Source organism: Prionailurus bengalensis, chromosome C1 (assembly GCF_016509475.1).
Source record: "Prionailurus bengalensis isolate Pbe53 chromosome C1, Fcat_Pben_1.1_paternal_pri, whole genome shotgun sequence".
Classification (NCBI taxonomy): Eukaryota; Metazoa; Chordata; class Mammalia; order Carnivora; family Felidae; genus Prionailurus; species Prionailurus bengalensis.
In genome coordinates this window covers 218,464,337-218,476,835 of record NC_057345.1, presented here as the reverse complement: position 1 = coordinate 218,476,835, position 12,499 = coordinate 218,464,337, and the positions used below count along the sequence as shown (strand labels likewise).

General features: G+C 49.3%; 1 protein-coding gene across 1 annotated transcript in view; it reads left to right on the top strand.

Annotated features, from left to right (window-relative positions):
• IQCA1 (IQ motif containing with AAA domain 1) overlaps positions 1–12,499 on the top strand; it is a 155,192-nt gene that overhangs the window by 111,196 nt on the left and 31,497 nt on the right. Inside the window, exons 14-15 of the mRNA XM_043578245.1 lie at positions 3,099–3,206; positions 7,283–7,482. Coding sequence (XP_043434180.1) covers positions 3,099–3,206; positions 7,283–7,482 — 308 coding nt within the window. The remainder of the gene's footprint in view (positions 1–3,098; positions 3,207–7,282; positions 7,483–12,499) is intronic.

The window sequence follows — 12,499 nt, the reverse complement described above, 5'->3', positions numbered from 1 at the left end:
GAGCCTGCCCTACAGATGAGAACGCCCAACAGGCTCTCCGTGTCCCATCTTGGAAGGTATGACTTAAATATTTACATATGAAACGCCGCCCCCCCAAAGCTTCGGAGCAGGTGATAACCCAGCAGGTGCACCGTCTTGGCCGGCCTGTCGCAACACAAAGTCCACCTGGAGCAGTCTGTCTGCTGACCTCGTTCCGGAAGCTGAGTGGCCCACGCCCAACGTAACGTTCATAAACAAGTCAGCACCGCTGAATTTTAACCACGTCGCCCGTGTCCCCATTCTTGTCGTTGGGAGATGGTGCCGTGTGCGGCCCTGACAGAGTCGGGGTGGGGGTGGCAGGATGTCCTTGTGCTCGGGGGTTGGGGGGAGCCCCAGACACCGGCCAGCAGCGTCTTTTCCAGGCCTCCAGTCCTTGTCCCTGAGGAACATATTTAGGAAGCTAGTACTTGCTATAAATTGCTCTGTTCTTGTTCTTCCTACTCTTTTTTTTTTTTTAGTTTATTTACTTATTTTGAGAGGGAGAGAGAGAGCACGTGCTCGAGAACAGGGGAGGGACACAGAGAGAGCAAGGATCCCAAGCAGGCTCCACACTGTCAGCACAGAGCCCGATACGGGGCTCGAACTCAAAAACCATGAGATCACGACCCGAGCCCAAACCAAGAGTCCGACACTTAACCGACTGAGCCACCCAGACGCCCCTTTCATAGTCTTTTTAATGCTGTGTGGGGTAAAGTGGAAATTTTAGAGGCTGATCCACCCTAAATATTTTCTTGTTTCTCATGATTTTCTTTTACCGCTACTATGCCCGTCTTCCCTCCCATTATTTTGCTCCTTCCGCACTGGTTTGCTGCGGCTGCTATAACAGCTGTCACAACCAAGGGGCTCAACAGCAGACACGTATCCGCTCCAGGCTGGAGGCCACAAGAGCCAGATCAGGATGTCATAGGGGCTGTCTCCTCCCGAGGACGCGAGAAGCTGGCGCTCTGCTGGGGCCTCCGCGCGCCCACCCCTCCCCAGCCCCGCGTCGGTCCTGCTCCTGACTGCCAGCCCTCCCGCCTGGCTGCCACACTGCCCTCCCGTCCCCGCGACCATCTTCACGCGCCCTCTCTGAGTGCGCGTCCGTGGGCGCATTTCCCCAATTTATAAAGGACACCCGCCATATGGACCTGGGATCCGCCCTACGACCTCCCCTTCGCTCGTTCTCTCTGCATCGGCCCTATTTCCAAACGGGGTCACATTCAGAGATGTTGGAGATCTGGATTTCAACATAGGAATTTTAAGGACACGCATTCCCTGTGTCTTCTCCGTCCACTGGTGTAGGTTTTTTGCCCTCGTGCATCCCTTGTATGTAACACACCTTTTCATCCACCATTTCCTTCCTCCCTCTTTGGCAGAAGACCTGCTATCTGTGCAGGGAAATCCTGAAGTTTCCAAGTTCTGCCTGAATAGATGGGGAGCGTTTATGGCTTCCACGCTGGGCAACAGCGAAACTCAGCGACACACTCTCGAGCTGAGTCTCAACACCTGGCCGTCAGCCGGGGCTAGTGTGTCCTTCTCTCCATCAAAACCAACACTCACTAGTTCAATTTAAAATTCTTTTTAATGTTTATTTATTTGTGAGACAGAGACAGAGCACGAGTGGAGGAGGGGCAGAGACGGGGTGGGGGGCTCCAAGCTGTCAGCACAGAGCCCGACGCGGGGCTCGAACTCACGAACCATGAGATCATGACCTGAGCCGAAGTCGGTCGCTCAACCGACTGAGCCACCCAGGCGCCCCACAGTAATTCAATTTAATATGATGTGTCTGAATAAAGTCTGTGAGGTTCTAGAAAATATGGTGCATCTGGATATTAATGTGGATTTATTTAAGCGGGAAAATTGGGGTCACTTTCAGATCACCTCTAATGTCATGTTTATAGCAATAAGCACTGCATTTAATGGTGGCTACAGGATCTCTTCCTGCTCTAGTGAAGGCGAAATTAACCACTCTTCTATTTATTACCTGCTCATTAAAAAGCATGGGGATCGGACGCCGCAGTAGAAGCTTTCATTATCGCTCACTCTCTCCACCAATACCCACTGTCCTTGCCAAGGACTTTTTGTCACGTGGAAGCTTTGAAAGCCTGCCCTGCACAACAAAACAGCCATCATTAGCGGGGTTTTAATTCTAATTTTCTTAGCATTCGAAAATGCTTGTTTAAAGCTTCTCTTCCTTCACACACATGAAAGTGCATTATATTTGACACACGCATATCACATGCAGAGCTCTGCAAGATCCTTACTTCTTATCGAGAGCAAACATCAGAGACAAAAACGATCAAGACACCGTGACTCATGCACTGAATATTTTTCCTTCAGACTCTGGTACACATCAAGAGAGAACCGCACAAGCATGTAAAGGTCCCTCCACATGACAAATGGAGACGGGCAAACTAATTTTCTTGGTGACCTTATCCAAATTAGTTAGAAGATAACACTTCAGATTTACGACGAGTTACAATTAAGACCTTTGATGCCTTCTAATTAAACCTGTAAAGATTTATTTCTATTATTATTCCTTTGGTAATCCTTTGCAAATGATAAAAATGTAAATGAATATTACCCTCCAAAGGAGATGTTTCTATTTGTCCTAAATTAGACTCCTTCCTTTCCAAGGATTGCGTTTCAGTTCAGATGCACACCTGCTCCAGTACAAATTCCACGCTGACCTTAAATAATTTAAAGTTTGTGCAAGTGTTAGACACAGTCGCTCCGCCTAGAAACCGAATAAAAAGCCACCACATTCTTGTGCACTTTGTCCTGCATCTTGGAACTCTGTGCCACCTCACGTGTTCAACACGCAAAGGTAATCTCTAGAAATGCGAGGGGCTTGGCGTCAGACTCGAGGGACTCCCCAGTCACTGCAGCCGGGAGGCCTGGCTTTTCTCAAGCCTCCGTCCGCGAAAAGAGGTGTTCTTCATCACGACTCTCCGTAACACCATTGTATTTGCCCCGACATGTTGAGCGTGTATTCTGCGTTAGTTTCACCAGGGCCAAACTGATGCGGCTCGGAGCAGTAGCGCCTCCCAGGTCCTTATCCTCTGTCTCTTTCCCCCCAGGAGAGTACAGTTACTTGGGGACCACTCTTCGCCGGGTATCCATAGAGCCCATGCCTTCCCTCCTGGATGTGAGACAGCTCATCGCCCTGTACGGGATCTTGCCTCTAGGTAAAGACTCTACACGCCCCGTTATGCTTCTCTTAGAGGCAGGGACGCCCTGCTTGGTGACTTGGGTAGCATCTTCCTGGCTGAACTCTTCCTAGTGAGGATTTTGGCCGAGGGTCTCTCTGTTGCGATAGCACGCCCCGGAGAGCACACGCCGGCACCGCTTTGGGGTGCCTGCTTGACATTCTGGGCTGAAGGTCCTGTCGGCAGTCATCCAGAGAGATAAAAGCCGAAGCCGGCAACTGCAATTAAAATTAATCAAATTAGACGAAGGGCTAACATCAGGCTTGCCTTCTAGACATAGGCTTCCGTTACGAGGTCCTTAACAAAGCCGGCCTTTGGCGAGTCAGTGAGAAGTGTATTTCGTGGATCCGAAGGATCAAGGCTCCACCGGTTTCCACTGATGGCCGCCGTAACCGCTAACTAAGATTCGATCGTGATTGTTCGGACCGGCGGACCAGAGTCCTGCGGTGTGCCTACAGGTGCAGGCGAGTCAACAGAGAAACCTGCTGCTCTCATTAGCTGTTATTATTTTATGACTTTTTTATGTGCATGACCTGAGTCATCCGGGGCAGAGGTCGGAGCCCCAGCCAGGCTTTGCTCTGATGACAATTCCGAAATAGAAACCATGTTTCATTTAACTGGCTTTTGAATGGTATGCGAGGGGCGCCTGGGTGGCACAGTCACTTCACCTCTTGATTTCGGCTCAGGTCATGACCTCACGGTTCAGGAGATGGAGCCCTGAGTTGGGGTCCAAGCTCAGCTTAGAGCCTGCTTAGGATTCTCTCTCTCTCTCTCTCTCTCTCTCTCTCTCTCTCTTTCTCCCTCTGCCCCTCCCCCACTCATTTTGTCTCTAAAAAAAATTTTTTTTAATAAATAAATAAATAAATAAATGGTATGGGGGTGGTTTAGGCACTTATAATATTGTTCCACTTTGACTTAAATGTACTGGGAAGAAATAGCTCGTTCCTCTGTCAGAAGTAGTAAATGGGATTGGGGGAGTCAACATAAATTTCACACATAAAATTTACGTCCTAAATAAGCATGTATACTTGGAGGGTCAGCCTGATGTGGGGCCAACAAGATAAACACGCCATATTTACGAGGCCCCTGCAAATAACGTCACGAGCCCTCGGGCTTCATCATGCTGTGATCCAAGAACAGGACAGCAGGGAGCAGCGCGTTGTTTTCACGGGTCTCCTAACAAATGAGGGGAGGTATGTTCGACCCGTGGCTCGAGGATACACGGGGATAGATGTCGCTTGCAAGCTGGCGATGAAGCATCGGACGAAGGGGGCTAGGGAAGCGTCCCACCGAACCCCCTTTTGTCAACGAGGAGCCTGACGTCCCCATGGGCTGCCGACCTCCCCGGGCCCCAGAACGGGCAGGGGTTTGTCCTCGTGACCCGTGTGTGTGTGTGTGTGTGTGTGTGTGTGTGTGTGCAAGGCACACACAGGCCAGACAGGCAAGTACGCTCACAGATCTGCCTTCGAGAGCTTCATTTAAATGTCATGGATCTGAAATAGTAGCCAGTCACAAGAGGGAGTGTGTTCTTTGTTGTTCAGGTCTGTTGTTCAGGTCTGTTGTTCAGCTCACCACTGGACCTGGCCAATAGGGCCACTGCAGAGGCCCTGAGGACCCACCGTGAGGCCTCTCTGCACCCAGAGCCTCCGCCAGGGATCCTGGGGTGAGGCGTGAGCTTTCCAAGCCCCTTGGGCAGATAAGGGAGTTCCCAGGACGCATCTGGTCACATTCCACCACCCACCCTCCCAGAAATATTACTGTCCCTCAGAACACAGAGGGAGAAAAGGAAGGGGGGCGGCGCTCACGGAGCAGAAACGTCATGCTGACGAGCTTTACACACGTCGTTTCGGTCCCCGCTTTTGCAGCTGAGTGAGCCTTTCCAGGATGCTGAGGAACTTTCTCAGGGTCCAGGGGTAGGGAGGGACAGAGCTGCGTTTAGGAAGGGCACGGAACACTGGCCTCCTTGTGATTCTCGCATCCTCCGAGAGTTGGAAAGGGTGAATGCACAGAAGCCTGGACGTCTCTGTCTCTTGGGAATTCTGCGTATTTTTAAAAAACTGCCACTGAAAGGCGATGAGCAGGAAGGGCCGTGAACACCGTGGCCAGCGTGCCCGCCCATCGGATGGGCTGTCCAGGGACCAGCCCCAGCGGCAGAGGCCTCCCCAAACCACCGCCTTCCCCTCCCTGAGTGACCTTGGTGACCACCCTCTTCCTCTAGCAGGCCGCTTCCCTAGAGTAAACAGCACATGTTCTCCTGGGTCTCCCCCATCCTTGAGACTTCCTTCCTGCTGCCCCCTCCTCAGTCTGCCCTCAGCACCGTTCTGTCCTCCCTCCACCCCTTCCAAGACCTCTCCCTGCTCCCTGGCTTCAGCCAGCAACCTTAGCAAACCTGCAACCGCCAGCCACCTTCCAGGGACCCCTAGGGCTGGTCACAGTCTCCCTCCCCAGCCCCTTGCTGTCCCCTGCCCCATTGCTAGTAAGAACTACCTGCCCGAGTCCCACTCCAGGCCTGCAGTTACGGGGGCCCCCCTCGCCTGGCTTCGCCTCACATGTCCCCGTCTCTACACGGTCCAGCTCGGCCCCTTCCGAGGCCACCCTCTCCCAGAAGTCAGGCCTGAGCCCCCCATCCCCCAAGGTGGGATTAAGTTCTTCTCTGAACCCTCCGTGGCTCACACGGATCTCAGCACTATTTGCCTCGCATCCTGGCTACATCCACTGAGGTTTAGCTCCCGTCCTGGACATAACCCTCTGCAGCAATCCCTGACTCTTCCACACGGGAACCCCCCCAGCCCCCAGCCAGCAGCCCCCAATACCGGGTGCTGAACGGAACACCCCGGGAATGGTGTCCCTCTCCTAGCGTGACAAACAGCATCTCCTTTATCATATTATGTTACCGTACCCCTCACTGACCACCAATAACACATGCTTATATGAGTGCATTTTATTTATTTATTTTTTTTTTTTTTTGGAAGAGGGAGAGCATGAGCTGGGGAGGGGCAGAGAGAAAGGGGACAGAGGACGTGAAGGGGGCTCTATGCTGACAGCAGTGAGCTCGACGTGGGGCTCACACTTAGGAACCATGAGATCATGACCTGAGCCGAAGTCAGACGCTCACCCGACTGAGCCCCCCAGGTGCCCCTGTAATTGCATTTTGAACAGAACTTGCTCAAAACTGATTTCCAAGTTTATGTTAGGTAACCATAAAACAGTGTTTCTGGTTACTCGGTAAATTCCCTATATCTTTTCAATGACACAAAGGGGCAAAAAAAAAAAAAAAAGGCGCAATAATAATTGCAATATGGGTCTATTTACGGCTGATCGAAAAGTGCCCAGAGGTTGAGCAAAGCAAAGTCACATGATAGGAGATGGTTTGATCATATTCATTCCGTTCGTGGTCTAATCACTTAGTGCCAGCGTGCTCTCCACGCATGTTCAGAACCACAGAAGATGGTCAAACCGAGTCCCGCTCTGGCCCCGGGGGAGACGGACAGTGTGGGGGCCTCTGATGCCTGCATGGAACTCTGGTCACTGCAACAAGTGTCGGGCTGCCCCTGCTACAGGCTAGAACCTCGGACAGAACGAGGAAGCTTCCCCCTTTCCCTTCTGAGGATCACTAATGAACATTCTCAGCCCTCCTTAGCGGCTGTGTGTCCACATTCTTTTTCCCAAGCGTTCAAAGAATGTAGCACCACTGCTGACAAGCAGAGAAATCCACACCCGCCCCCCCCCTAAAAAAATGCCAGAGGTGAGTTATTGCAGGAATGTCCTTTAAAATGATGAGCTGGGGCCGGGGCGGGGGCGGGGGGGAGGTATTCTAGGGTGAGGGGCAGCAGGGAAGCCATGTACCGAGACCCTCTGGCCCCTCCTCGAGCCCTGACATACAAATCAAAGGTGTCACAGCCCAACTAAGACAGAAGCTGGGCCTCCGGGTAGAAATGCTCTGGACATGTACTTCCCTGTTGCAGAAACGGGGGTCACGCAGTGGAGGGGCAGCCTTGAGGGGCTAAGAACTTGCTGAAGCGGGATTTTAGAGCCCGTGCCTCTGACTTTTTTAGGTTCCGCAACAGTGCACGAGAACGCTCCTTTGGTGAAATCCCTGCTGTTGGCAGGGCCATCTGGGGTAGGGAAGAAGATGCTGGTCCATGCCATCTGCACCGAAACGGGAGCCAACCTCTTCGACTTGTCCGCAGCCAACATCGCCGGGAAATACCCCGGCAAAGATGGCCTCCAAATGATGCTACATATGGTCTTCAAGGTATTTACCGCAGTTCTTGGCTCCTAATTAATACTCCTCCCTTGTGCAAATCATGGTGTCAAATCCTGCAGCTCGTTTCCATAAGCCAGCGAGCGCGGACCCTCGCAGATCATTTCCTCAGGCTGACACACACATCTCTCTTCAACTCCCCCATCGTGCCCTCCTATAAATTAGTTCATCGTTGCCTCTGGCCGAGCCTCCGACAGGTAGAAACAGCTGCTCTCTCTGCATAAACACCCTCGGTGTCATCCAGACCAGCCTCTTCCTGCCGCAGGAGTCCTTCCTGAAATGCCTGCGTGCGTCGTTGAAATTGAAAGCCACAATTTCTATTTCCGGCCCACCTCCCTTCGATAATGGCATCCGTCATTCGCCTTTTAGGGGGATATTCTTCCACACGTGGCATGAACTGCCAAGGCCCAGTTCCTTGGGCACATCCGCTTCTCACACAGGTAACAAGGAGGAACCTGCAGGAGCGTTTACCCCACACACACATTTACCCCCACCCCCGCCACACACACACACACACACACACACACACTGTTATCGGGGTGGGGGGGCCAGCAAATGCTCCATGATATCTGGCTGGAGGATAGGGTTTCCTAAAAGATCCATATACCACCCAGCTCTGTGATCTTAGATAAGTTCTCCACCTCCCCCAGTCTCTGTCTTACATCACCAAAATGAACCAGTCAAACCAAATGGTACCGAAGTGTTCTGTCAGCCCTAAAAACGATGAGTCTCGGATATAATTTAGATATGAGTGATGGTGGTAATAGATGTTGCTAGGTAGGTAGGTAGGTAGGTGATGGATGAATGGATAGATAGATGATAGATAGATAGATAGATAGATAGATAGAAAACATGCATATATACAGACAAGGATTAGCAAGTTTTCAAACATTTTGGTACCGAATATTTCTATTTAGTTTTAAAACTTCACAGGGTTTTGTTTTTATTTCGTGGACTACCTGGAGGTCGTCTTTATGCTGCTCGATTCACTCGTAGTTGTGAGCATACCAGATGAGCCAAGTTTAACTATGGGAAGGTGTCCATGCAGCACGGCGACCCCATACCTGGGGTGAGGTACGAGCTGTGCCTCAGCCTTCGGGGGCTCAGAGGCACGGTTATCCATAAAGTTGCCCAAGGGGATGGTGCCTTTTCCGCATCACGCTGACAGCCATAGGGAGGATGTGACCGTGGTGGGATTTTGTTCTCTCGGCCTTGTGGTCCCCAGCAGTAGGTCGGGTCAGAACATTTCCATTCTCCCTTTCTCCCCCGCTTGTCCTGCAGAAATTCACAGAGAGAATTGTCCAGAGCTGGGAGACGGGAGAGGAAGAAGGTGGGTGGGGAGGAAAGATCACTAAGGTATTTAACAGGGCACCTCGTTCGGACCAGCTGTCTCGCCTCTTTGTGTCGTACATTGGACCTTCACAGTGGCCCCGCGAGGAGGCCATCCCCACCCCGTTTACCGATAAAGAAACTGGGGCCCTGAGAGGGGTAGCAACTTGCCCAAGGCCACTGAGTCACATGGCTTGGCCGGGGTCGCCTAGGTCCTTCTCTTCTTGGCCCTCCTGCACCATTGTTATCAAGGTCAAAATTATATATGGTGAAATGCACAGACCTTAATACATTTTAAGTGCAAGCTTTGGAAACTGTGCACAACTTTACAGCCGCCATTTTCTGGTGACCGTCTGGTCCTTGTATAACTTCTTTTTTGAAATATCTGTCCAAGGCATTTGCCTACTTTTCACTACACGGTTGGTCTTGCGATTTGCAAGAGTTCTTTATGCATTCCGGACACAAGTTCTTTGCCAGACATACGTATTGCAAATATTTTCTCTTGTTCTGTGATCTGCGTGCTCATTTTTAAATTTTTTTGTTGTTCACATGTCCCATCAGTTACTGACCTAGCGTGTTACAACCTCCCACCGTGGTCATGGAACTCTGTATTTCTCCCTTCCGTTCTGTCGGCTTGTGCTGCGTGGACGTTGAAGCGCTGTTAGGAGATGCGCCCACATTTAGGATTGGTGTGACCAGCTGTTTAGTTATCTTATCATTGAAATGCCTCTTTTTGTCCCGGAAGTGCTCCCTGTCCTGAAGGCTCCCTGGCCTGATACCCATAAAGTCACATCAGCTTTCTTGAAAATGTCAAGAAAGGACATAGTTAAAGCGCATTTCTTGTGCAGAGCCCCTGGTTGAGTCTTGCTTTCTTATTCAATCTGACAAACATACGCCATTTCATTGGAGCCTCTCCTACGTTTACATTAAATGCGTCGTTCAGACAGTTGTGTTAGGTCCGCCATTTTGCTCTTTGCTCCCCATCGCCCCATTTCTTCTTTTATTCTTCTGTTTGTCCTTTCCTGCCTTCCTTTGGGTTAACTCAATACTTTTTGTTACTTTATTTAGATTCCTGTATTGTCTTTTTAGCGATTCCTCTGTCTTAATCTATGGATTACAATAGTATTTTCAATTTGGCACAGGGGACACAGAGCTCATATTGTACTATTTTATCTAAACTGTGAGAAAAATAGAATCCATTTATTATCCTTTGTCCTTTATGTTTTTCTCATGGATTTTACATCTAAAAGTGTTACAAACACCACAAAAATTTGCATTAAATAGTCATTTGTCTTTTAAAGAAACTAGGTGGGGGGAATTAAGTACGTTACACCCATCCACTATATCCCTCTCGCCAATCCAAGCTCCCACCTGCTGTCATTTCCCCTTCAGCTGAAGGACTTCATTAGCATGTTTTTCAGTGCAGGTCTGCTGGCAACAAATATTTTTTAGCTTTCATTTGATTTTTTAAAATGTGTATTTATTTTTGAGAGAGAGAGAGAGCAGGGGGAAGTCAGAGAGACAGAGAGAGGGAGAGAGAGAATCCCAAGCAGGCTCTGAGCTATCAGCTCAGAGCCTGACACGGGGCTCAAACCCACGAACCATGAGATCATGACCCGAGCCAAAATCAAGAGGCAGGCGCTTAACCAACTGAGCCACCCAGGCGCCCCTCCTTTGACTGATTTTTAAATGTCTGTTCAGCACCTCCATTTTTGAAGGCACATTTTGCTGGATACAGAACTCTGGATTATATTTTTGCTTTCAGCACTTTAAAGATATTATTCCGTCATCTTCTTACATCCATATTTCTCATTAACAGTTATCAGAAATTCGAATTGTTGATCTCCTGGATGAGATGTGTCATATTCTCTGAATGCTGTTAAATATTTCTCTTTACTTTGGTTTTCCTCAGTTTCACCTTAATGGGTCTGGGTGTTTTTTTGGTTTTTCTTTGTACTTAAACTGCTGTGTGGCTCACTGTGATCACCGAATCCACAGATATATGTTTTAAACCAAATTTCAGAAATTTTGGCTACGATTTCCTCAAATATTTTTTCTGCCTCATTCTCCCTCCTCTCCTTTGGATGCTCCAAGTACATATATATTATGTTCTACAAGTCACCCGGGTCTTGTTCTCTCTAGTTTCCACGTTGGATAATTACAATTAGTCAGTATTCAAGTCTACCTACCTTTCCTTCCACTGGTGCCAATCTGCTCTTAAGTCTATCGTGTGGGTATATTTTTTTGTATTTGATATTTTGTTTTTCAGTTATAGAATCTAATGTTTATTTATTTTTGAGACAGAGAGAGAGACAGAGCACAAGCAGGGGAGGGGCAGAGAGAGGGGGAGGGCACAGAATCCGAAGCAGGCTCCAGGCTCCGAGCTGTCAGCACAGAGCCCAACGCGGGGCTCGAACTCACAAACTGTGAGGTCATGACCGGAGCCAAAGTTGGACGCTTATCCAACTGAGCCACCCAGGTGCCCCTTCAGTTGTAGAGTTTAAATTTGCTTATTTTTACAGGTTTTTATTTCTCTCTTGCAATTCTCCATCTGTTCATTCAAGATGACAATCCTTTCCTTTAAGTCTTCGAGCTTAACAATTGGCTTACATTTCTTGTCTACCAATTCCAATATGAAGGCACTTTGGAGTTTCTTTCTATCTGACTTTTTTTCCCTGACCGTGTGTCACATATTCCTGTTCCTTCATATCATTAGTAATTTTTCTTTGCATGTTAGACATTGTGGATGGTATGCTGTTGATGCGCTGGCTTTGTTCTGACCAGCAGTTAAATTACTGGCTGATGAGCTTGAGCTTGCCGAGGTTTTGTTTTCCATTTTGTGATTGTGGGTCTATTTTGATTTTTGCCCTTAGCCTAAGGTGAACCTCTGAGTCCTAGAACATCATCTTCACTTGAACGAACCTTAAATGGAAAGCCTGAGGTGTTTAACAAGCGCTTTTAATGTGGCAAAGGCTAAAGTATATGCTTAGTAATTTTCCAGCTGTTGCTCTCCGCTGAGCTCGGAATCTTCCAGCATGCAGGCACCTTTCTGAGGTTAGCTAAGGCTCTGAACACAGGTTGGAACTTAAAGCCCAGCAGCCTGGCTGGTGGCCTCCTGTACTTACCCACGAAGCTCTAAACACCAAGTGCTTCCGTGGAAAAGTAAAAGAAACCTACGCTCTTGCCCTGCCCCCAAAAAACACCTAAATTCATCCATCCTCAACACCTAACTGCGTTGACATTGTAAGTAACGGGCAGAAGCACATAAATATTAAACTATCGGCATTGCACCAGCATCTTGTTTCGTATTACCTCGTGCATTCCTCACAACCACCTTGTGAGGTAGACACTATCATCATCCCCTTTTTGCTGATGCGAAAACTGAGGCTCAAAGCATTTAAGTAACTTTCCTGGCTTGCCGTGCTGTGACGTGAGCCTCCAGATGTGATGACTGCGTCATTCTGCCTCGGACGGAGGTAGGGCTGACGTAAGCCTCTTCTCCCTCCTGCCGCATGGCCCCCCTGCTCCTGGCATGACCCTAGGACAGAGCCAATGACAGGATCATGATGTTCTCTCGCTCAAGACACTATTTCTTCTGCTACTGAGAGGTTGTCTTGACAGCGGGTAAGCTGTCTTTGCGTTTATTAAAACCATCGCATACTGACATTGTGTAGGCCAC